Source organism: Pygocentrus nattereri, chromosome 2 (genome assembly GCF_015220715.1).
Source record: "Pygocentrus nattereri isolate fPygNat1 chromosome 2, fPygNat1.pri, whole genome shotgun sequence".
Taxonomy (NCBI): Eukaryota; Metazoa; Chordata; class Actinopteri; order Characiformes; family Serrasalmidae; genus Pygocentrus; species Pygocentrus nattereri.
This window is the reverse complement of record NC_051212.1, coordinates 55261931-55284827: the sequence shown is the minus strand read 5'-3', so window position 1 is coordinate 55284827 and position 22897 is coordinate 55261931. Positions and strand designations below refer to the sequence as shown.

At 44.6% G+C, this 22897-nt stretch overlaps 1 protein-coding gene across 3 annotated transcripts in view; it reads right to left on the bottom strand.

Annotated features, from left to right (window-relative positions):
- Positions 1-22745, bottom strand: part of LOC108414528 (telomerase protein component 1-like) — a 56837-nt gene extending 34092 nt beyond the window's left edge. Inside the window, exons 1-16 of one of the 3 annotated variants that reach the window (XM_017687403.2) lie at positions 22680-22745; positions 20786-21323; positions 19319-19483; positions 12327-12476; positions 11254-11418; positions 9840-9959; positions 8523-8594; positions 8285-8382; positions 7536-7693; positions 6707-6816; positions 5971-6049; positions 5454-5643; positions 4378-4726; positions 2837-2989; positions 766-840; positions 158-279 (exon numbers count right to left, since the gene is read on the bottom strand). In XM_017687403.2, the coding sequence (XP_017542892.1) occupies positions 158-279; positions 766-840; positions 2837-2989; positions 4378-4726; positions 5454-5643; positions 5971-6049; positions 6707-6816; positions 7536-7693; positions 8285-8382; positions 8523-8594; positions 9840-9959; positions 11254-11418; positions 12327-12476; positions 19319-19483; positions 20786-21247 (2468 nt within the window). In that variant the 5' untranslated portion in view covers positions 21248-21323; positions 22680-22745. Of the gene's footprint in view, positions 1-157; positions 280-765; positions 841-2836; positions 2990-4377; positions 4727-5453; positions 5644-5970; positions 6050-6706; positions 6817-7535; positions 7694-8284; positions 8383-8522; positions 8595-9839; positions 9960-11253; positions 11419-12326; positions 12477-19318; positions 19548-20785; positions 21324-21710; positions 21774-22679 lie in introns of those variants that run through there. The other 2 variants (XM_037533645.1, XM_037533651.1) reach the window with 2 other exon arrangements.
- Between the last annotated feature and the right edge of the window lie 152 nt (positions 22746-22897).

Here is a 22897-nt window from a genome sequence, read left to right as displayed (position 1 = left end):
TCAAGCTTTTGGGTTTTCAGGAGATATTTCTGAGCAGATTCGATATAAGACTATCATAATAAAACAATAAGGATGAGAAAACCCAAAGGAAATAAACAGAAAGAGCCAGAAAACGAGTTGAAACACGGATCAACAGCTATTAAAGGGGGGAACTTACATTGGACTGAGCAGCAGGTTAACCACAAGAGCGTCCCTGCTGGAGTTCTGGCGGTATCTGTACACTTCGGACTCTAAAGTGGATTCCGACCAGTACTCGTTCACCATGATCACATTATCCACCTGCGCAGAGCGTAAATAAGGGTGAAGCACCGTCTGCACTGACCTCACAGCAAACAAATACGGCTGCGTTCAGATCTTTTGAGTCCACTGTCCCCTCTCTTATTTGACAGCGCTCGGATCTGATTTGTGCGTCCAGACATCACCTGTCTATCTGCATGGGTTGCCCTGGTAACGACGTAGGCGTCAGTAACTACGTACTACGTCAGTAACCTCGTACTGGTGACGAGGATTTCAAACGTGGATGCAGGAGAGATGGAGGAGCATCATCTCCCCTCCAAACTCAGAACTCTCTTCAGAACCATGGATCTTTGCCACACCTCCAAATGTGGTTTGTCTGATTTTTTTTGCTAATATCTGATTTATTTACATATTTTTGCTGTCCAGACTCGCGAAATCAATCTGGATATTATCTGGATGCGTGAAATCTAATTCGGACTGGCAGTCTGAACGAGGTCAATGCAAAACCAGACGTTAATCTGACCACACCTTTGCTTTGTCCTCGGTCAACTTGGAGAAGAAGTTACAGTAGGATGTCCACTTTAGCTCATCTCTCCAGGACTCCTAAAAAGGGGGTTCGAGAAAAGAAATAAAGAAAAATGACCCTAGAAAACAGCCCATGTCCATCAAACGGTCATAGAACCGTCACAGCACCACTTTAAAACTTACACACACTTTTAAAACTGGCTTCTTCTTTATCACACAAGCCTGAACTTGTATATCGTTTTGCTGACTTGGTGGAAAACTGCTGTCTTGTACTTGAAGTTTATATTTATAACTGAACCATTCTACAGAGTTAGTTCAAACTGTGGTCTGACTGTAAAAAAATAATTAAAATTTATAAAAATAAAAAACAAAAGTATTCAGAGCTTAGATATTTAAGAAGAATATGGTCTGATCTATTTAAACCCAAAGTTTTAATAGAGGTGGTAATAAGTCAAATATACACACAGGTACTTTCTATTGGGAGGGATCTGTCCCAAACCCCAACCCCTAACTTCACACTTCTGATAATAATGCTTCTTTTTAATGATTTTCAAAGATATTTGCTGAAAATTTTAGATTTATCATGACTTTAATTTTGAAATAAGAACTTTTTGAAAAAAGCTATCACTCATTTTCATGTCACTACTGAAACACAGAGCTTTAGTCGGTGGGCGGAGCCTTATTTTAGCCACGCCCCTGCATTTCAGAGCAGGCAGTGGGGCTGCATCCCTGTCCCTCATGGCCACATGGTGAGCAGTTAGATCCCAGTGTTTTGAAGTAAATGTGTCCCAAAGTCTGAAAGTCAGTGAGGAACATTAAGAATCGCTGTATTTTCTGCAGTTCAGCACTTTTTAGTGTTTTAATGTAAAATTAGGTTTTTGAGCGGAAAATGAGCTGAAATGGTCACTGAAACAGTCACGACTGACACAAAACGAATTTAGTCTAAAGTCTAAGACCAGTTAAAAGTCCCAAATATGTTTGTCTGCATGTAAAACTTTTAAGAAGTTCAATTAAGTCTCTTGGGGGGTAGGCAGGATGTATATGTGGTAAAATATTCCTCCAGTAAAAGTAGAAGTTCCTCCCTTTAGACCTCCAGTTGAGTAAAAGTACTAAAGTATTTCCCTTCAAATGTACTTAAGTATAAAGTAAAAGTACTAAAAGAGGAATTCTGGCTCTGATGTCCTGTTATCATTTTTATAACCAGACTGGCTTCATGAACTCATTTCAGGTGAAAGTCCTCCAGCGTCTCTCTTGGTAAACCAGTCTTTTAATAGAACGTCATTAATTAGTGACGCTGACGTCTATTAAAATGATCAGAAGCACAAAACACTGAAGGTAAACAGTTTCCATCAGGGAGAACCGAGTGGCTCTGAAATCACTTTTTACACACAAGCAAAGTTTCAGTTTCAGATTTATTTACAACTTAGTTCCAAGTTTAAGTTGAATAAAAACTGGCTTTAAACTCAGGATCACAGATGAGCTCCTTTACTATGTTGATCTGTAGGCGTCTGTTCATAAACATAAACCAGCCCAAACTCATTTACTATAAAATGAAATGGTGTTTGTAGAAATTCAGAAAAAAGCCGCGTCAGTCTCGACTGCATATGTGGACATATTTCTATATTGAGCTCTATTTACACAAAGTTAGGTTAGTTCATCATTTATGTTGAACAGACTCTCCCAAAGTTTTACGCTGCTGCGCTGACGTTGAACCGCGTGCTGCACTGGGTCGGTATGACCAACAGGTCAAAACCAGCTCTAAACAAAGTGACCGCTGGGCCCTGATTGGTGCTCTGGCTTTGCGCTTCTTTCGTTTTGACATGTGACGTTTTTATACACACAGAAACCAAAAGGAACGACAGATTTCTCAAAATGTAGGAGGAAAAAGTCGATATTAGACTCTGAAATGTAGTGGAGTGAAAGGAAAAAGTCGCCCAGAACGGAGAAACTTCAGTACAGATACACCAAAAATACTAAAGTACAGAAACTAATTACATTTACTCAGATACTCAGTTACTCAGTTACTGCTTTAACTTCTCTTTAACAACAAAACCCTGTAAATGAGAAGCCTGACCTTCATCTGCTTTATTCCGTGCCACGCATTCTCCAAAAAGTTGTCAGACTTAAACTCCACCTCATGAAATCCTCTGTAGTCCATTAATTGGACCCTCAATTGCTCACAGCCGTATCTCAGCAGCATGGCCAAGAGGATAGCTGTGTGTTGCACCTACAGCAGAGAGAAAGGTTAGCATAGAGCAGACTGAGATCACCATCATTTCCTATTTAATGAGACTTGACGTGGAAAATTCCACCAAGCAATGCGGCTAATAGTGAATAAAAAGCTTATCCTGACAGTCATACATCACGCGTCAAAAGTTTGGGTCACGGAATGTGTGGGTTTCATGCTTAAATTGTAAATTAGGGCTGTCTAGATGAGACAATTTATCAACACTAATTTTTCATTCCATTAACATATTTCCTGACCCTTCGACCTCTCTGTAGTAGTGCAGGCTGAAGCCCAGCTGCGGAGCGCTTGACAGAAGTCATGACTGCAGTGCTTTTATTAAAATAGAGATCATGAACGTCTTTTAAAGAGAAACGTGCAGCACCTTCAGCAGACTACAGTGGGCAGATGCGCCTAGGAAACCGTGGATAAATCAATAAGCAGCAAACTAACAAAAGCAGCAGCTTGGTGGAGCTCCAGCTCCCCTTGAGATCCTCCACTGAAACAAGAATGTGTTAAGTGAGGAGAGTATATGTGTCCAAACTTTTGCCTGGTTTGTTGTACGTACAGTGCTGTGCAAAAGTCAGAGACCCTTCACGCTTTTAATTACAGGTTTAAAGACCATTAAGGTACTAATTTTTCAGATGTTTTTGAGGTCATTAAATATGAGATAATCCACTTACACTATGAAGGAAAAAGTCAAAGTGAAAGAAAACAGAAGTCATCAAAAACTGGAGCTCAAAAAACTGATTAAAAGCTACAGAGAAAGTGGGCCTCCTAACAACCACCTGGAAGAGCTGGTAGCCCCCAAACCTGCCCCCATCAGATAAACAGCACTGAAAGCTTTGATCTCTGAGAGAGAGGAGAAGATCAAGCTTCTTCAGATCTGAAAACATCCACAGGAGTTTCTGTCCGTCCTTCCACTGTGAGAAGACCACTCAGTTCTGTGGGTCTGAAAGGACGTGTAGCTGATCAAGAGGAACCTCACTGAGAAAAGGAGACGGACACACCAAACAAAGAAGCTGGACGATGGACTGACCACCACAGAGTCCAGACCTCAGCACCACTGAATGGGTTTGATTACTTCAGGAAATCGTCAACCAGCTTCTCAGACTGAGCTTCGGAGGCGTGTCTGCAGGTTCTTTGAGGAGCTGAAAGTGAGGCTCCTGAGAAGAACGGAGGCTGTGACACACTAAACACTGAAATTGTGGATATATTGCACTTCTATGTAAATATCAGTGTAAAATATGCGTTTTCTGCTTTTTGTCTGACTGAAACTTGTACTTAATGGGTGTTTTGACTGGAAATGACATAACTGAAAGGTGGTCTCTGACTTTTGCTCAGCACCGTATATAAACACTGATTTACTGTGTAGTTTGCGTTTATCTCACTGCAAGTGTTGAATGGTTCTCCTCTGAATCCTCCAAAGGTTCTTGGAGGGCCTTCTCAGCATCCTCTGAAGGTTCTGGGAGGGTCTTCTCAGTGTTCTCCGAAGCTTCTGGGAGGGCCTCCTCAGCATCCTTTGAAGGTTCTGGGAGGGTCTCCTCCATCTTCTCTGAGGGGTCTGGAGGCAGAAAGACTTCTGCAGCCTGTTTCCAGTTGTTTTCATCAAAGCTGCTAGAAAGGCAGATGAGGGTGCGTCCGGGTATCAGGGGGATGTTGTATCTGCAGGAAATCTCCACGGCCTTCAGCAGAGCCTGCAGGTATCGCTCCAGCAGCTCCGCACTGAACTTCCTCTGGCTGTGGAACCGACAGAGCATTTAAAATGAAATGAACTGATCAACACAAACTGCGGATGTTCATGATGATCAGTTATTTGAAATAACGAGTTTGATATTCAGTGTTACAGTTTGCTGTTTATATGAATGTCCAGTTTTCTTTCCAACACTAAACCATTTAATAAAGCCCAAAGATGCTTGAAACACCTCAAAGTTTTGATCACTTTGATTTGAGCCGTGATTTAAAGTTTGCTGAAAGATTTTGTATGAAGGTCCACCTCATCGTCCAACATCCGATAAGCTCCAGTGTTAGCTTTAGTATCAGCTCATCCGAAGGGGCAGCTCAAAAGCTTCCGCTTCATAATCAAGTGACTTAATTATTTGTCCTGTTTGATTAACGTAAACATGGTTTCCAGAATCCTTTTTTGTTCGCTTTAAACTGACCAACATTCATGTTTTGCCAGTTCTCTCACACATCCATGCACTGACCATCTTAAAGCTTATTTTGAATGAAAAATATTTCAAACATTTTCTTCTATGAACTTTTAAGCTACTGAACGTTTTAGCCAGGTTGCCTGCGCTGAAGGTCTGATGGACGTATAATTAAGAGAGGCCAGACTTTCTTAGTTAGAATTAAACTGAACACCTGTGTCAGCAAAAGGTCACCTTAAAACAGCTTAATTCACTCATTAGCAGGACTGTCCGGACATCTTTGGACATACAGTATGTGGTCAGTGTGCTGGACAGACCTGGCTCTCTGCAGGAGTCTGCGTTTGACTTTGTAGAGACTGTAGATGAGCGGCACTCCAAGCGTTGCTCGCATCCTCCGACGACTGGCCGACGTCCAGTATAGATACTTAAAGGCCTTACGCTTCCGAAACCTCTTCACAATCCCCTGCAGGATGACCGTATGGCTGTCCGGCTTCAGCGTAGAGTCGACTGGAAACATGACGACATCAGACTCAACTGCCTCAACTCAACAGGTTAGGCGTTTAAACCCTTTTAGATGGTTATTTATGGTGATAGTTTGGCATCAAACGCAATGTATATAGCGTATGAGTGAATGGCAGATTGCTTAACATCCTGAAACCACAGGAACAAATATCATAGCAACCACCTGCAATCTCCTGGCAACCACCTGGAACACAATACCAAGCATCTAACTGGGGAATGGCTTCAGCCACACAGTCGCTCTGCATTTCTTTGGGAAATGTACTTCTTTTCCAGGTCTTATTGTTAAAGATTATATGCAGTAGTCTCACTTACCAAACCTGCTGAGCTGCATAATGACTTTATATGCGGTGAGGAAGCTGAACGGGAGCAGGTTACTCTGGATCACAGCCGGCTGAAACAGCAGAACAGACTGTGTTAGTGAGCTTTTCAGGTGTAGAAGCGACGGAGCGCTTATAGACACGAACAGGAAAAAAAGACACGGAAATAAAGCCGAAGTATAAAAAAGATCAGCTCACGTGTGATCAAACTACGATCTTCTAATTATGAAAACACGTTATACACCAGAGAAAGTGGCATGGGCTCAAAAAAAGCTAAGAAATACATTATTTGACCATTATATTATTATTATTATTATTATTATTATTATTAATAATAATAATAATAATAGCAGCATTATTTTTAAACTTAGTGAGGTGAATAAAGGAGAATGGTAAGAGTAGAGATGAATGACAGAGTAAATGGTGAGAAGAATGAAGATAAGTGGTGAAATGGATGGAGATAAATGGAGACGAATGAAGGTGAATGGAGATGAATGGAGGTCAATAGTAAGATGGTTGGAGATGATTGAAGGTGAACTGTGATACGGAGGTGAAGGATAAGATGGATGGAGATAAATGGAGACGAATGAAGGTGAATGGAGATGAATGGAGGTCAATAGTAAGATGGTTGGAGATGAATGAAGGTGAACTGTGAAACGGAGGTGAAGGGAAAGATGGATGGAGATAAATGGAGACGAATGAATGTGAATGGCGAGATGGAGGTGAACTACCTCTGATGTGAGTCGCTTCAGGATCTTGTCGTGGTGTTTGGCACTGATGCCCTGGGTAATCATGTGCCTCAGGTTCTTCAGCATCACCACAAAAGGCAGAGAGTTCCTGTCTATGAACACAGAACACAAGTTAAAGCGAAGATCAATTCAAAATCCATAACTGGCCTTTTGTTCTCTCCATAATTCCAACACTGAAAACTCTGCTGCTTGGCTGGTTTGTGCTTTTTAACATACTGTATCTGAGCTCGTGTATGAACCTAATATGCAATACATAAAATATTATATAAACATTATTGGGCCAAAAGTATGTGGACAACCAGGTGTGTTTGGCTATGTTGGCCACTTTTACTGCTAACATGTATGAAATCAAGTATACAGTTATCAACACTGGATTCCACCTTTCCAACAAGTCAGGCTCTCAAACATCTGCCCTGCTAGAGCTGCTCTAGCCAGCTGTAAGTGCTGTTATCGTGAACTGGAAACATCTAGAAGAAACAGTGAATGCATGATGTAAAGTTCGGTGGAGGAGGAATAATGAGTCTGAGACGCATGCTTTGGGCCCCTCAGTTCCAGTGAAAGGAAATCATGTTGCGACACATACAATAAAATTCTGGAGAATTATCTGCTTTTTCTGTTCCTGCAGGAAATACCACCACTAACAAAGTGAGCTCCATACAGAAATGGTATGGTGAGTACGATGTGGAAGAACCTGACCGTCCTGCTCGGAGCCTCTGGTACCTCCTGGTAGTTAATAAACGGTTTATTATCTGATTGCGTGTGTCGTGTTGAGCTGAATGCTGTGCGAGTTTGTGCTCAGTGGAGTTCAGACCGATCATCTTTTCCCAGGTCGCAGCCTTGTGTCCCTCTCGGCTCAGGGTGGTCTGCCACGTGTCCGGCTGTTTGAGTTTCATTCTCTGACCGGCTCGGTCACTCTGCCAAACTCCACTCAGACCACTGCGCTCAAACGCCTTCGCATCGGCAGGGTACCTAGACACACACACACACAGACACACACACACACACACAGACACACACACACATAGACAGACACACACACACACACACACACACACAGACACACACATAGACAGAAACACACACACAGGAGCGTTTTTACAGTATTTCCAGTAACTTTTGTCCATTAAAGATTCTAATCAATGTGACAGAGTAAATAAATATTAAATCTCCCAAGATTAGAAACTCGTATTTACTGTTTTACCCCAATATTTATCACAGGATTACAGGATTATGTGGTTATGGAGTTACAGGATGATGACGTTATGGGGTTACAGGATGACGGAGTTATAGGGTTACATGATTTAGGAGTTATGAGATTACAGGATCAGAGAGTTATGGAGTTCTAGGATTTTGGAATTATGGGGCTACAGGATGATGGGTTTATGGGATTACAGGATTATGTGGTTATGGAGTTACGGCATCGTGGCTTTACAGGGTTATAGGAATATGGGATAACGAGGTTAAAGGATAATAAAATGAAAGGTTTAAAGGATTCTGGAAACACAAGAATAAACGTTTGAGATTATGAAGTTATGAGGATACAGTTACGAGATTACGTACTTCTTCCCCAGGATGCTCATGACGAACTCTGCGGGCTCTTTGATGTGGAGACGTTTTATCAGATTCTTCATGCTGAACTCGCTCTGATCCCTCTGGGACTGAAACACACACAGCGTCATTTTTCACCCAGAAATGAGGAACGTCGGGAAATGATCGATGCCTAAAGCGCCCGAGTGAGAGTTTTCTCACATAAGGGCGGCAAATCGAGATCATCTGCAGAGAGAAGTCAGTCACTCACGTGTTTCTGCAGGTCTGAAGGGTATGTTCTGAGGAGGTCTGCCCTTTTCTTGCTCAGGTCAGGAGGAATATCCTACACAGAGCGGAGACACACGGTGGAAGTCGCTCAGAAACGCTGTCCATATAACGAATATCATCTCTGTTACAAGAGCTGAGCCTGAAAGACACTAACGAATGTCTAAAGGTTCAGAGAGTGAGGAGGGGCTGTTTAGATGACCCCCCATCATCCGATGGACCATCATCAGATGATCCACACATTCGTCTCGTTGTTTTTAGTGAGCGATTCCCTTTAATTCAGTTCTATTCCGTTACTGGGCTTCAGGATTAAGAGATTATGAGGTTACTTGATTAAGGAGAACCAGGCTGCTATTGTTTCTACCCATTAAAGTGGAGATACTGGGTTGCTAGCAAGCTCCAGTTGGACAATGTGGACCATCATCAAACGCCCACACATATCTATAGATAAAACACAGTTCTCTAAGGGTTCTTCAGTAAAGAGAATGGTTCTATTTAGAACCATGAGCTCTATATAGAACTATTTAATGCTTACTAGTTCTTTGTGTGGCGACATGGCTCTTCACGTTGATGGAGAATGTGTTGTATGTGGTTCTCTATGCAGTTCTTTTTGAAAAGGGTTCTATGTAGCACCCAAAAGGGTTCTTCGATTATTATGATGTCAAACTTAAAACAATGGAACAAACCTTTTGGTGCAACAAAGAACCCTTTTCAAAAAGGTTTTATATATATATATTAATATATATATAAACCACCTACAGCACATTCTCCATCAATCCCGAAGAACACTTCACTAAAGAACCTTTGAAGAACCATCTTCTTTAAGAGCGTTCAATGTCCATCTTACCGTTTGCCTACACAGAACCATATACGACACATTCTCCACAGTCTGAAGATGATTTCAGCATGCAAAGAACCATTTAGGCATGAAATGGTTCTATATACACTCTTTCAAAGATGGTTCTTCAAGGGTTCATTAGTACAGACAATGGAAATTAGACCAATGAGAAAACATTTGCATGCTTAAATGGTTCTTTGCATGGTGAAATGGTTCTTTAGATTGATGGAGAACGTGCTGTATATGTTTATATGTAGAACCTTTTTGAAAATGGTTCTATACAGCACCAAACAGGGTTCTTCTATTGTTACACTCTTAAAGACGCTTTGTCAACGGTTGTTTAGTAAAGACAATGGTTCTGTATAGAACCATGAACAGGAGTCGTTCTCTGCAGATGAACGTCGGGTTAGAAATGGACTTCTCCGTTAATTCTCCGTCTCTCCGTGTGAGGAGCGAGTGCCGTACCGCAGCTCTGCGCTTCCTCCGTCTCCGTGCGCCGTATTTGGCCAGCTGACCTTCACTGAACTGCTTGAATTTGTCCACCAGAGCTTTTTTCAGGCACGTGGGCAGAGATGAGCTGAAACACTGAGACAGAAATACATGTCGCTGTTAGAGGAGCAAAACCTCGTATCTCCTAAACGGGAACTTTACAGGAGAAGGAAAAAACCTGCTTTACTTTTAATGGAAGTCAATGGAACCGGAGTTTTTTAGAAGTCATTCTGAGCCGTTTGTTTTTGTGCATTCATCGTGAAATTCACACACAATGTAAAGAAAAACAGACGCTTTGAAAGTATGTCAAAAACTGAAAAACGCCAAAAATGGAGCTTGACCGATATTTCGAGCAAAAATGTTAAACGGATGCAAAGAAAAGTTTCATTTCATAGAATTAATATAAAGATGATATAAAATCATATTGTTCGTTGCTATGATTAATCATACAGGTCCTCTTACAGGACGTGTATATTATGTTAATGTATTCAGAATTCATGTATCCATTCAGAAAGCCTTGTTTAATTGAAAAGCTCTGATCTTCAACACCTGTTTAAAAGCTAATTCCACTTATTTAGTTAATTCCTGCATAATTAAAAAACAGTTAAGATGTAAACAGAGCAGTTCTGAGCGGTTTGGTGTGAAACGCTCGGTTCTAGATAAACGTACAGAGTCAGAGCTGCTCACAGTGGTGGTGATGGGAACCAGACGTCCCTCTAAAAGCTCCTACAGAAAGTTCCTACATGAACTGGTTCTGAATTCACTGCCTGATGACTGAGACGCTGTTTTATGAGAGTTTAGAGAACTTCAACTCCATTCATGGTGGAGGGAGACATGCAGGGCGCTGTGCGGCAAAATAGTCCCCAAAGAAAACTCATTATTCCAGATTTTCCACTGTTTTCCATCATCAACATTCCATATAAGCTCAGAAGACTCGTGTAGGTTCTCTGGTGGTTCTGGATGGTAAATAAAGTGTCTATATCTGTGTTGTAGTCATGGCGACGTCTGGTTCCCATCACCACCACTGTAAAGACGTCTGAACCACTTCACACCAAACCCTCTGGATCTCTCTGATTGTTTATGTCTCAACCACTGAATTATGATGAATTACGAAGTCTCAGCTATAATCAAAATGGGCAACACCTGGAGATTACAAATGTACATTTATTTTTAAAGGGTGGCATCAATACCGGAGCTCTATTAGCTAATGCATCTGTATGCTGTATGTGATGCTTTTATATTTAATTTAATAGTAATACACTGTATTACACTGTTATTTTATTTTAAAGCAACAATAAAAAGTATGAAAACACTTGCTGTGTTACTGAATGGGAAAGGGGGGGTTGGGGAACTTTCTGGAGATCCAAATCAAACACCCTTGTGTTCTTACCGTGCTGTAGATCCTCACCACTTGCAGCCAGTCTGATGGCAGCTGCACCGCTGCACAAAAGTACCTCCTCAGGTGCGGCTTGGAGCCGGGCAGGTGAGCGGCCAAAGCAAGCAGGAAGCTGGCCATGAGGTGCTTGTTAAGTTCCTGCCGAGTGTAGACGGCCACCTGATGAAGAACAAATGTTAAAAAAGTGGCCACTTTATTAGAAACACCCACCTTGTGCTTCAACTCACTGGCCAGTTTATTAGAAACACCCACCTTGTGCTTCCACTCACTGGCCACTTTATTAGAAACACCCACTTTGTGCTTCCACTCACTGGCCACTTTATTAGAAACACCCACCTTGTGCTTCCACTCACTGGCCACTTTATTAGAAACACCCACCTTGTGCTTCCTCTCACTGGCCACTTTATTAGAAACACCCACCTTGTGCTTCCACTCACTGGCCACTTTATTAGAAACACCCGCCTTGTGCTTCCACTCACTGGCCACTTTATTAGAAACACCCACCTTGTGCTTCCACTCACTGGCCACTTTATTAGAAACACCCATCTTGTGCTTCCACTCACTGGCCACTTTATTAGAAACACCCACCTTGTGCTTCCACTCACTGGCCACTTTATTAGAAACACCCATCTTGTGCTTCAACTCACTGGACACTTTATTAGAAACACCCGCCTTGTGCTTCCACTCACTGGCCACTTTATTAGAAACACCCATCTTGTGCTTCCACTCACTGGCCACTTTATTAGAAACACCTGCCTTGTAATTCCCCGTATGATACTCCCCTGCATGCTACAAGGGGGGATTTCCTATAAAGTGGAAGTTGAGTGTAAATGCTGACCTAAATATTAAGATTTATTTAACTGAATCTCAGCAGCACATTTATCTCAAGTGACATTAGTTTTGACGGTCTTTGCAGAACCCAGCACTGTGCCGCTCAGCTCTACAACAGCTGAAAGAGTCGGATCAGTTGTGTTTGTGGTGAAAACACCACTGAAGGGCTGTGGCCATGAAACAAAATGAGTTACAGACATAAGACACGAGAAATAGCACATAGAAAACCCACGAACCTTGAGAAGAAACTCCGGATGCCTGCAGGTGATCATCTCCGCCAGGTCCCTGATCTTTCTCCACACGCTTTTGTTCTTGTTCCAGCCCTTCTGGCCAGGAGAGCAGCTTTTACTCACCAGAGAGCAGCACACCATGTTCAGCAGCTTATACTGACAGAGAAGAGAAACAGAGAGTCAGACAGAGAGAGTCAGACAGAGAGAGTCAGACACAGACAGAGAGAGTCAGACACAGACAGAGAGAGTCAGACAGAGAGAGTCCGACACAGACAGAGAGAGTCAGACACAGACAGAGAGAGTCAGACACAGACAGAGAGAGTCAGACACAGACAGAGAGAGTCAGACACAGACAGAGAGAGTCCGACAGAGAGAGTCAGACACAGACAGAGAGAGTCCGACAGAGAGAGTCAGACACAGACAGAGAGAGTCCGACACAGACAGAGAGAGTCAGACACAGACAGAGAGAGTCAGACAGAGAGAGTCAGACACAGACAGAGAGAGTCCGACAGAGAGAGTCCGACAGAGAGAGTCCGACAGAGAGAGACAGAGAGAGTCAGACAGAGAGGGTTAGACAGAGAGAGTCAGACAGAGAGAGTCAGACAGAGAGGGTTAGACAGAGAGAGTCAGACAGAGAGAGTCAGACAGAGAGAGTCAGACAGAGAGGGTTAGACAGAGAGAGTCAGACAGAGAGAGTCAGACAGAGAGAGTCAGACAGAGAGAGTCAGACAGAGAGGGTTAGACAGAGAGATTCAGACAGAGAGAGTCAGACAGAGAGAGTCAGACAGAGAGGGTTAGACAGAGAGAGTCAGACAGAGAGAGTCAGACAGAGAGAGTCAGACAGAGAGGGTTAGACAGAGAGAGTCAGACAGAGAGAGTCAGACAGAGAGAGTCAGACACAGACAGAGAGAGTCCGACAGAGAGAGTCCGACAGAGAGAGTCCGACAGAGAGAGACAGAGAGAGTCAGACAGAGAGGGTTAGACAGAGAGAGTCAGACAGAGAGAGTCAGACAGAGAGGGTTAGACAGAGAGAGTCAGACAGAGAGGGTTAGACAGAGAGAGTCAGACAGAGAGGGCTAGACAGAGAGAGTCAGACAGAGAGAGTCAGACAGAGAGAGTCAGACAGAGAGGGTTAGACAGAGAGATTCAGACAGAGAGAGTCAGACAGAGAGAGTCAGACAGAGAGGGTTAGACAGAGAGAGTCAGACAGAGAGAGTCAGACAGAGAGAGTCAGACAGAGAGAGTCAGACAGAGAGAGTCAGACAGAGAGGGTCAGACAGAGAGAGTCAGACAGAGAGGGTTAGACAGAGAGAGTCAGACAGAGAGAGTCAGACAGAGAGGGTTAGACAGAGAGAGTCAGACAGAGAGAGTCAGACAGAGAAGTTTAGACAGAGAGAGTCAGACAGAGAGGGTTAGACAGAGAGAGTCAGACAGAGAGAGTCAGACAGAGAGAGTCCGGCAGAGAAGTTTAGACAGAGAGAGTCAGACAGAGAGAGTTAGACAGAGAAGTTTAGACAGAGAGAGTCAGACAGAGAGGGTTAGACAGAGAGAGTCAGACAGAGAAGTTTAGACAGAGAGAGTCAGACAGAGAGAGTTAGACAGAGAAGTTTAGACAGAGAGAGTCAGACAGAGAGGGTTAGACAGAGAGAGTCAGACAGAGAGAGTCAGACAGAGAAGTTTAGACAGAGAGAGTCAGACAGAGAGGGTTAGACAGAGAGAGTCAGACAGAGAGAGTCAGACAGAGAAGTTTAGACAGAGAGAGTCAGACAGAGAGGGTTAGACAGAGAGAGTCAGACAGAGAGAGTCAGACAGAGAGGGTTAGACAGAGAGGGTTAGACAGAGAGAGTCAGACAGAGAGAGTTAGACAGAGAGGGTCAGACAGAGAGAGTCAGACAGAGAGAGTCAGACAGAGAGGGTTAGACAGAGAGAGTCAGACAGAGAGAGTCAGACAGAGAGAGTCAGACAGAGAAGTTTAGACAGAGAGAGTCAGACAGAGAGGGTTAGACAGAGAGAGTCAGACAGAGAGAGTCAGACAGAGAGAGTCAGACAGAGAGAGTCCGACAGAGAAGTTTAGACAGAGAGAGTCAGACAGAGAGAGTCAGACAGAGAGAGTCAGACAGAGAAGTTTAGACAGAGAGAGTCAGACAGAGAGGGTTAGACAGAGAGAGTCAGACAGAGAGAGTCAGACAGAGAGGGTTAGACAGAGAGGGTTAGACAGAGAGAGTCAGACAGAGAGAGTCAGACAGAGAGAGTCAGACAGAGAGAGTCCGACAGAGAAGTTTAGACAGAGAGAGTCAGACAGAGAGGGTTAGACAGAGAGAGTCAGACAGAGAGGGTCAGACAGAGAGAGTCAGACAGAGAGAGTCAGACACAGACAGAGAGAGTCCGACAGAGAGAGTCAGACACAGACAGAGAGAGTCCGACACAGACAGAGAGAGTCCGACACAGACAGAGAGAGTCAGACACAGACAGAGAGAGTCAGACAGAGAGAGTCAGACACAGACAGAGAGAGTCCGACAGAGAGAGTCCGACAGAGAGAGACAGAGAGAGTCAGACAGAGAGGGTTAGACAGAGAGAGTCAGACAGAGAGAGTCAGACAGAGAGGGTTAGACAGAGAGAGTCAGACAGAGAGAGTCAGACAGAGAGGGTTAGACAGAGAGAGTCAGACAGAGAGAGTCAGACAGAGAGGGTTAGACAGAGAGAGTCAGACAGAGAGAGTCAGACAGAGAGAGTCAGACAGAGAGAGTCAGACAGAGAGGGTTAGACAGAGAGATTCAGACAGAGAGAGTCAGACAGAGAGAGTCAGACAGAGAGGGTTAGACAGAGAGAGTCAGACAGAGAGAGTCAGACAGAGAGGGTTAGACAGAGAGAGTCAGACAGAGAGAGTCAGACAGAGAGAGTCAGACACAGACAGAGAGAGTCCGACAGAGAGAGTCCGACAGAGAGAGTCCGACAGAGAGAGACAGAGAGAGTCAGACAGAGAGGGTTAGACAGAGAGAGTCAGACAGAGAGAGTCAGACAGAGAGGGTTAGACAGAGAGAGTCAGACAGAGAGGGTTAGACAGAGAGAGTCAGACAGAGAGGGCTAGACAGAGAGAGTCAGACAGAGAGAGTCAGACAGAGAGGGTTAGACAGAGAGATTCAGACAGAGAGAGTCAGACAGAGAGAGTCAGACAGAGAGAGTCAGACAGAGAGAGTCAGACAGAGAGGGTTAGACAGAGAGAGTCAGACAGAGAGAGTCAGACAGAGAGAGTTAGACAGAGAGAGTCAGACAGAGAGAGTCAGACAGAGAGGGTCAGACAGAGAGAGTCAGACAGAGAGGGTTAGACAGAGAGAGTCAGACAGAGAGAGTCAGACAGAGAGGGTTAGACAGAGAGAGTCAGACAGAGAGAGTCAGACAGAGAAGTTTAGACAGAGAGAGTCAGACAGAGAGGGTTAGACAGAGAGAGTCAGACAGAGAGAGTCAGACAGAGAGAGTCCGACAGAGAAGTTTAGACAGAGAGAGTCAGACAGAGAGAGTCAGACAGAGAGAGTCCGACAGAGAAGTTTAGACAGAGAGAGTCAGACAGAGAGAGTTAGACAGAGAAGTTTAGACAGAGAGAGTCAGACAGAGAGGGTTAGACAGAGAGAGTCAGACAGAGAAGTTTAGACAGAGAGAGTCAGACAGAGAGAGTTAGACAGAGAAGTTTAGACAGAGAGAGTCAGACAGAGAGGGTTAGACAGAGAGAGTCAGACAGAGAGAGTCAGACAGAGAAGTTTAGACAGAGAGAGTCAGACAGAGAGGGTTAGACAGAGAGAGTCAGACAGAGAGAGTCAGACAGAGAAGTTTAGACAGAGAGAGTCAGACAGAGAGGGTTAGACAGAGAGAGTCAGACAGAGAGAGTCAGACAGAGAGGGTTAGACAGAGAGGGTTAGACAGAGAGAGTCAGACAGAGAGAGTTAGACAGAGAGGGTCAGACAGAGAGAGTCAGACAGAGAGAGTCAGACAGAGGGGGTTAGACAGAGAGAGTCAGACAGAGAGAGTCAGACAGAGAAGTTTAGACAGAGAGAGTCAGACAGAGAGGGTTAGACAGAGAGAGTCAGACAGAGAGAGTCAGACAGAGAGAGTCAGACAGAGAGAGTCCGACAGAGAAGTTTAGACAGAGAGAGTCAGACAGAGAGAGTCAGACAGAGAGAGTCAGACAGAGAAGTTTAGACAGAGAGAGTCAGACAGAGAGGGTTAGACAGAGAGAGTCAGACAGAGAGAGTCAGACAGAGAGGGTTAGACAGAGAGGGTTAGACAGAGAGAGTCAGACAGAGAGAGTCAGACAGAGAGAGTCAGACAGAGAGAGTCCGACAGAGAAGTTTAGACAGAGAGAGTCAGACAGAGAGGGTTAGACAGAGAGAGTCAGACAGAGAGGGTCAGACAGAGAGAGTCAGACAGAGAGAGTCAGACACAGACAGAGAGAGTCAGACAGAGAGAGTCAGACACAGACAGAGAGAGTCCGACACAGACAGAGAGAGTCCGACACAGACAGAGAGAGTCAGACACAGACAGAGAGAGTCAGACAGAGAGAGTCAGACACAGACAGAGAGAGTCCGACAGAGAGAGTCCGACAGAGAGAGACAGAGAGAGTCAGACAGAGAGGTTAGACAGAGAGAGTCAGACAGAGAGAGTCAGACAGAGAGGGTTAGACAGAGAGAGTCAGACAGAGAGAGTCAGACAGAGAGGGTTAGACAGAGAGAGTCAGACAGAGAGAGTCAGACAGAGAGGGTTAGACAGAGAGAGTCAGACAGAGAGAGTTAGACAGAGAGAGTCAGACAGAGAGAGTCAGACAGAGAGAGTTAGACAGAGAGAGTCAGACAGAGAGGGTTAGACAGAGAGAGTCAGACAGAGAGGGTCAGACAGAGAGAGTCAGACAGAGAGAGTCAGACAGAGAGAGTCAGACAGAGAGAGTTAGACAGAGAGAGTCAGACAGAGAGAGTCAGACAGAGAGAGTTAGACAGAGAGAGTTCAGACAGAGAGAGTTCAGACAGAGAGAGTTAGACAGAGAGAGTCAGACAGAGAGGTTAGACAGAGAGAGTCAGACAGAGAGAGTAGACAGAGTTAACAGAGAGAGTCAGACAGAGAGGTTAGACAGAGAGAGTCAGACAGAGAGAGGTCAGACAGAGAGAGTCAGACAGAGAAGTTTAGACAGAGAGAGTCAGACAGAGAGAGTTAGACAGAGAGGTTCAGACAGAGAGAGTCAGACAGAGAGAGTCAGACAGAGAGAGTCAGACAGAGAAGTTTAGACAGAGAGAGTCAGACAGAGAGAGTCAGACAGAGAAGTTTAGACAGAGAAGTTTAGACAGAGAGAGTCAGACAGAGAGAGTCAGACAGAGAGAGTCAGACAGAGAAGTTTAGACAGAGAAGTTTAGACAGAGAGAGTCAGACAGAGAGAGTCAGACAGAGAAGTTTAGACAGAGAGAGTCAGACAGAGAGAGTCAGACAGAGAGAGTCAGACAGAGAAGTTTAGACAGAGAGAGTCAGACAGAGAGGGTTAGACAGAGAGAGTCAGACAGAGAGAGTCAGACAGAGAGAGTCAGACAGAGAGAGTCCGACAGAGAAGTTTAGACAGAGAGAGTCAGACAGAGAGAGTCAGACAGAGAGGGTTAGACAGAGAGAGTCAGACAGAGAGAGTCAGACAGAGAGAGTCAGACAGAGAGGGTTAGACAGAGAGGGTTAGACAGAGAGAGTCAGACAGAGAGAGTCAGACAGAGAGAGTCCGACAGAGAAGTTTAGACAGAGAAGTTTAGACAGAGAGAGTCAGACAGAGAGAGTCAGACAGAGAGAGTCAGACAGAGAAGTTTAGACAGAGAAGTTTAGACAGAGAGAGTCAGACAGAGAGAGTCAGACAGAGAAGCTTAGACAGAGAGAGTCAGACAGAGAGAGTCAGACAGAGAGAGTCAGACAGAGAAGTTTAGACAGAGAGAGTCAGACAGAGAAGTTTAGACAGAGAGAGTCAGACAGAGAGGGTTAGACAGAGAGGGTTAGACAGAGAGAGTCAGACAGAGAAGTTTAGACAGAGAGAGTCAGACAGAGAGAGTTAGACAGAGAGAGTTAGACAGAGAGAGTCAGACAGAGAAGTTTAGACAGAGAGAGTCAGACAGAGAGAGTTAGACAGAGAAGTTTAGACAGAGAGAGTCAGACAGAGAGGGTTAGACAGAGAGAGTCAGACAGAGAAGTTTAGACAGAGAGAGTCAGACAGAGAGAGTTAGACAGAGAAGTTTAGACAGAGAGAGTCAGACAGAGAGGGTTAGACAGAGAGAGTCAGACAGAGAAGTTTAGACAGAGAGAGTCAGACAGAGAGAGTCAGACAGAGAGAGTCAGACAGAGAAGTTTAGACAGAGAGAGTCAGACAGAGAAGTTTAGACAGAGAGAGTCAGACAGAGAGAGTTAGACAGAGAAGTTTAGACAGAGAGAGTCAGACAGAGAGAGTCAGACAGAGAAGTTTAGACAGAGAGAGTCAGACAGAGAGGTGGTTGAGATCTTCCCTCTGAAATGAGACCCTCTAATAAAAGAGCATCACTTCATTAACAGCTACTAGCGCCGCTCTGTAGGCGACCCTGCCCGTCTGCAGGGGCAGCAGAGGAGGGGAAAGTTCAGCTCCTCACTGCTGGGCTTTAGTTACATTTAGGGATCAGACGCCTTCAAAGAGGGGGGCAGTTATTTATTATCACCCCCCCTAATTCTTCAGTGATATGAAGCTGAAGTCGGAGATTCTCCAGATTCTTGAGAATTTTCCCGTTCCACCTTAAATGGTGCAGCAGCTCTGACGCCTGAAGGCCCAGTCCCATTTCTTATTTTTACCCTACCCCTTGTTTTCGAGGTTCACTTTGTCCCTTGGAACTGAGCTACAGGAGGTAGTGGCTAGAATCTTCCCTACGAAATGGGACCCTCGAATATGTCATTTAGCCAGGGTGCCCAAACTTTTGTTCACGACGGTTCATTGAAAACAAATCGAAATCCCTCCTCTTTACCTTCGTATCCTTCAGTACTTCTGCTTCTTCACTGAAATCGGTTTCAGGGACCCTGAATTCTTCGCCGAGCTCCACCGTGCACTTCTGCTCCTCTTCCTCAGCCACTCTCAGCTTCACGACTGGCGCCTGGTCCGTCTCCACCAGACCTTCATGGGTGTCCAAATCCTTTTACAGCACATATTCACGGTAAGACCCGACTGAGAAAATCACTAAAAGTGATTTTAAGGGCCTAAAAATGAAGATAATCAGCTGATAGCATTTAATGGTAAAAATTAAACAGCTTTTTTAATGTTTTAGTTCATCTAAATTAGTTAAATGATGAAAACACATCTAGAACCACGTGGATAAAAAAGGTCACCAGATATAATTAAGCTGGGCCATAATGCTGAACTACTGCAAATGATGAGCAAAGGCTAAATATAAGTGATAACAGCAAACGTGTAGATTAACATTACAGCTCCACGTCATTTGAACAGGTTAACATTTTCAAACTGTGTTTACAGAATGAGCTTTCTTCTTCTTTCGGCTGCTTCCTTTAGGGGTCGCCACAGCGGATCATCTGCCTCCATCTTGCCCTATCCACTGCCTCCTCTACTTTCACACCAACCATCTCCATGTGCACCTTCACTACATCCATAAACCTTCTCTGAGGTCTACCTCTTCTCCTTCTGCCCGGCAGCTCCATCTCCAACATTCTTTGCCCAATATATCCACTATTCCTCCTCAACACATGTCCAAACCATCTCAACCTGGCCTCTCTGGCTTTATCTCCAAACTGCTCCACCTTCACCGTCCCTCTGATCTGCTCATTTCTAATCTTGTCCAGCCTGGTCACTCCCAACGCAAATCTCAGCATCTTCATCTCCGCCACCTCCAGCTCAGCCTCCTGTCTTTTAGACAGAGCCACAGTCACTTTAATATTATAATTATTGTATGATGAAGGTGGAACCCTCAAGGCTCCATCTCAGTACCTTCAGTCAGGGAACATAACTGAACCATAATCCACTGAAATGATGTTCTGTATTTTTATACTAGAAAATGCTGCCAGACTTTACTCCTTTCCGAGCTTTTAGGTCATTGTTGTTTATTTTATTTCTACACCTGCTCACAGGTTCGACCCTACAGGTGAACTGCTGACCTCTTAAGGATGAGCAGGATCTCTACATTGGACAGCAGAAATATTGACCGCAAATTTTTATGGTCAAAATCGTTGGTATTGTTGACTGATTGGTTTCTTCCCTACACAAACCACATACCAGAGCTATGATTACAAAAGCACTCAAAGAGGGACAAAGTTTATATATTAATTCTATAATTTAAGATTATATTAATAATAATAATAATAATAATAATAATAATAATAATTTAAGATTTATTAACAGACAGGAAAGATTTTGAAAATTCTCTGGCTAAAAAACACAATAAAGCTTTGAAACCAGAACACCAACACAACGTTTAAGAACATACCTCGGCCAGTTCCTCATCACGTGACTGGACATCTTCAGTGGAGCACAAGCTGACCTGCTCTAAAACCTGTTCTCTACTTGGCTGCTCTTCACCAGGACCAGCAGAAGCCTCGCCAGCAGAAGGTCCACCAGTAGAAAAGCTTTCAGAAAAAAGCCCTCCAGCAGGGGGCGCTGTGCTTTGCAGTGCAGTGCTGAGGGAGTGAGGAGGGCGGAGAGAGGAAGGAAGGAAAAGATCCTGCTTCAGCTGTGTGGAGGAAAGCCAGGATGGCTGGAGAGCTGGACATAAGGAGGAGATGGACGAGGTCGGAGCTGCCCATGCTGGAGCCGAGGAAGGAGGCTGGGACAGAATGGAGGAGGCCTGGGCCAGGATACGGTTCTCCAAGCTCTGGATAGTACAGCTGGAGTGACCCCTGGACTCCACACTGGGTGTGGGATCTGTCGGAAGCAGAGCCAGTGGCTTCATTCTTGCGGTCAGCGAGTGGAGAGGTCACTCTCTCTCACGTTTCTGACCACAGAAACCTCACTGTCCACGGCTGCAACTGAAAGGAAAAGACTGGAGTTCAGACTCTCTGTTTATGCAAAACCTGCTCCTAATAACACGTAATAACAATATATATATATTTGTTTTGTTTACAAAACCTTTGCTGTTATGATTCGTTCTCGTCTCTTACTGAGTCACTGACTGACTGACTGACTGACTGACACCACTTGTTGAAACACGCATGAACAGGCATCACCCGAAACAAACAGCAGGTGGCAGCATACACCTTATTAACTGAAGCAGCTTCGTACTCAAACCCCAAACATTACATACAAATAAAGCAGAAGAAACACATTCACTGAATCATCAAAAACATCAGATCTCTTTGTTGCAACAGTGTTTCTTTGATCTCGTGCCGCTTCTGACTTCAGTAGAAAATTCTCACTTTATTATGAAAGCGGTGTTTTTGGCAGGCGGGTCAGTGGGTGGCGCTGTTGCCTCACAGCAAGGCAGACCTGGGTTCGATTCCCCAGCCGGGTGACCGGGATCCTCTCTGTGTGGAGTTCTCCTCGTGTCTGCGTGGGTTTCCTCCGGGTTCTCTGGTTTCCCCCCACAGTCCAAAGACATGCAGTCAGGCCGACTGGACGTGCTAAACTGCCCTTTGGTGTGATTGTGTCTGTCTGTCTGTCTGTCTGCCCTGCGACGGACTGGCGACCTGTCCAGGGTGTAGTTTTAATGATGTTTTCAGTGTCTATTCTCTTTCACTCCCGTTGTAAAGCACTCTGGATGACAGCAGGGCGTGGAAGCTGCTCTGTAAGGAAGCTTGCCTTGCCTTTATTTGCACTCGAGAACACCGGAAACCTGCTTGACCAAGTCCCGTGTAACTGCAGAGGTTAAGGTGAACATGTATGCAGGTGAACCGCATCTCAGAATCTGTGATATTATGCGAATGAAAGGGGTTTTAGACTTTGAACTAAATCAGCCTTTAGAGATTCATTGTCTTTTTAATTTTGTCTCATCATAGTTTCTTATTAGAAGTAGTACTAGAGTCTCTCTACAAAGGCTCTCATTTCAAAGGAAGAGAACGTGTCCCCAAACTTCTGATGTGCAGGGAACAGCGAAGGCATGGCAAAGACCTTTGTACCTGGATAGCAGCGTGGCTCATATTACACTGCAGTGCATGCTGGGAACTGTAGTCCAGTTCAAGGTGAAATGGGATATTGACAGAACTTTACCATGATTTTGCAGGCCGAATAGACTGAGCCGCAGCCTGACGGGCCTGGAGCTCGACACACCAGCAGACATGAGTCAACAGAGGAGCCGGAAGAGGAGCTGCGTGCTTTTATATGAAGCTATGAGAGAAATCAGCCGCATTAATGCTGTAAAGTGTTTCCAGTAAACTGTCTGAACTCACCGTCTGACTTCTGTTGTGCAGCTGATGGCAGATTCCTGAGGGAACCTCCCCTTCCTGAAAGTCCTGTGTTCTTCAGCTCTGATTACCGTAATGAGCAGAATATGAGCTCCTGTCTGAGTGACTTCATGGCCAGAGGTTAAGGGGGCTAAGCCAGTGTTTCCCTGTCCTGCTCCTGCAGTCACCGGTTTCACCATTAAGCTCAAGTTTGCAGTGTTTCA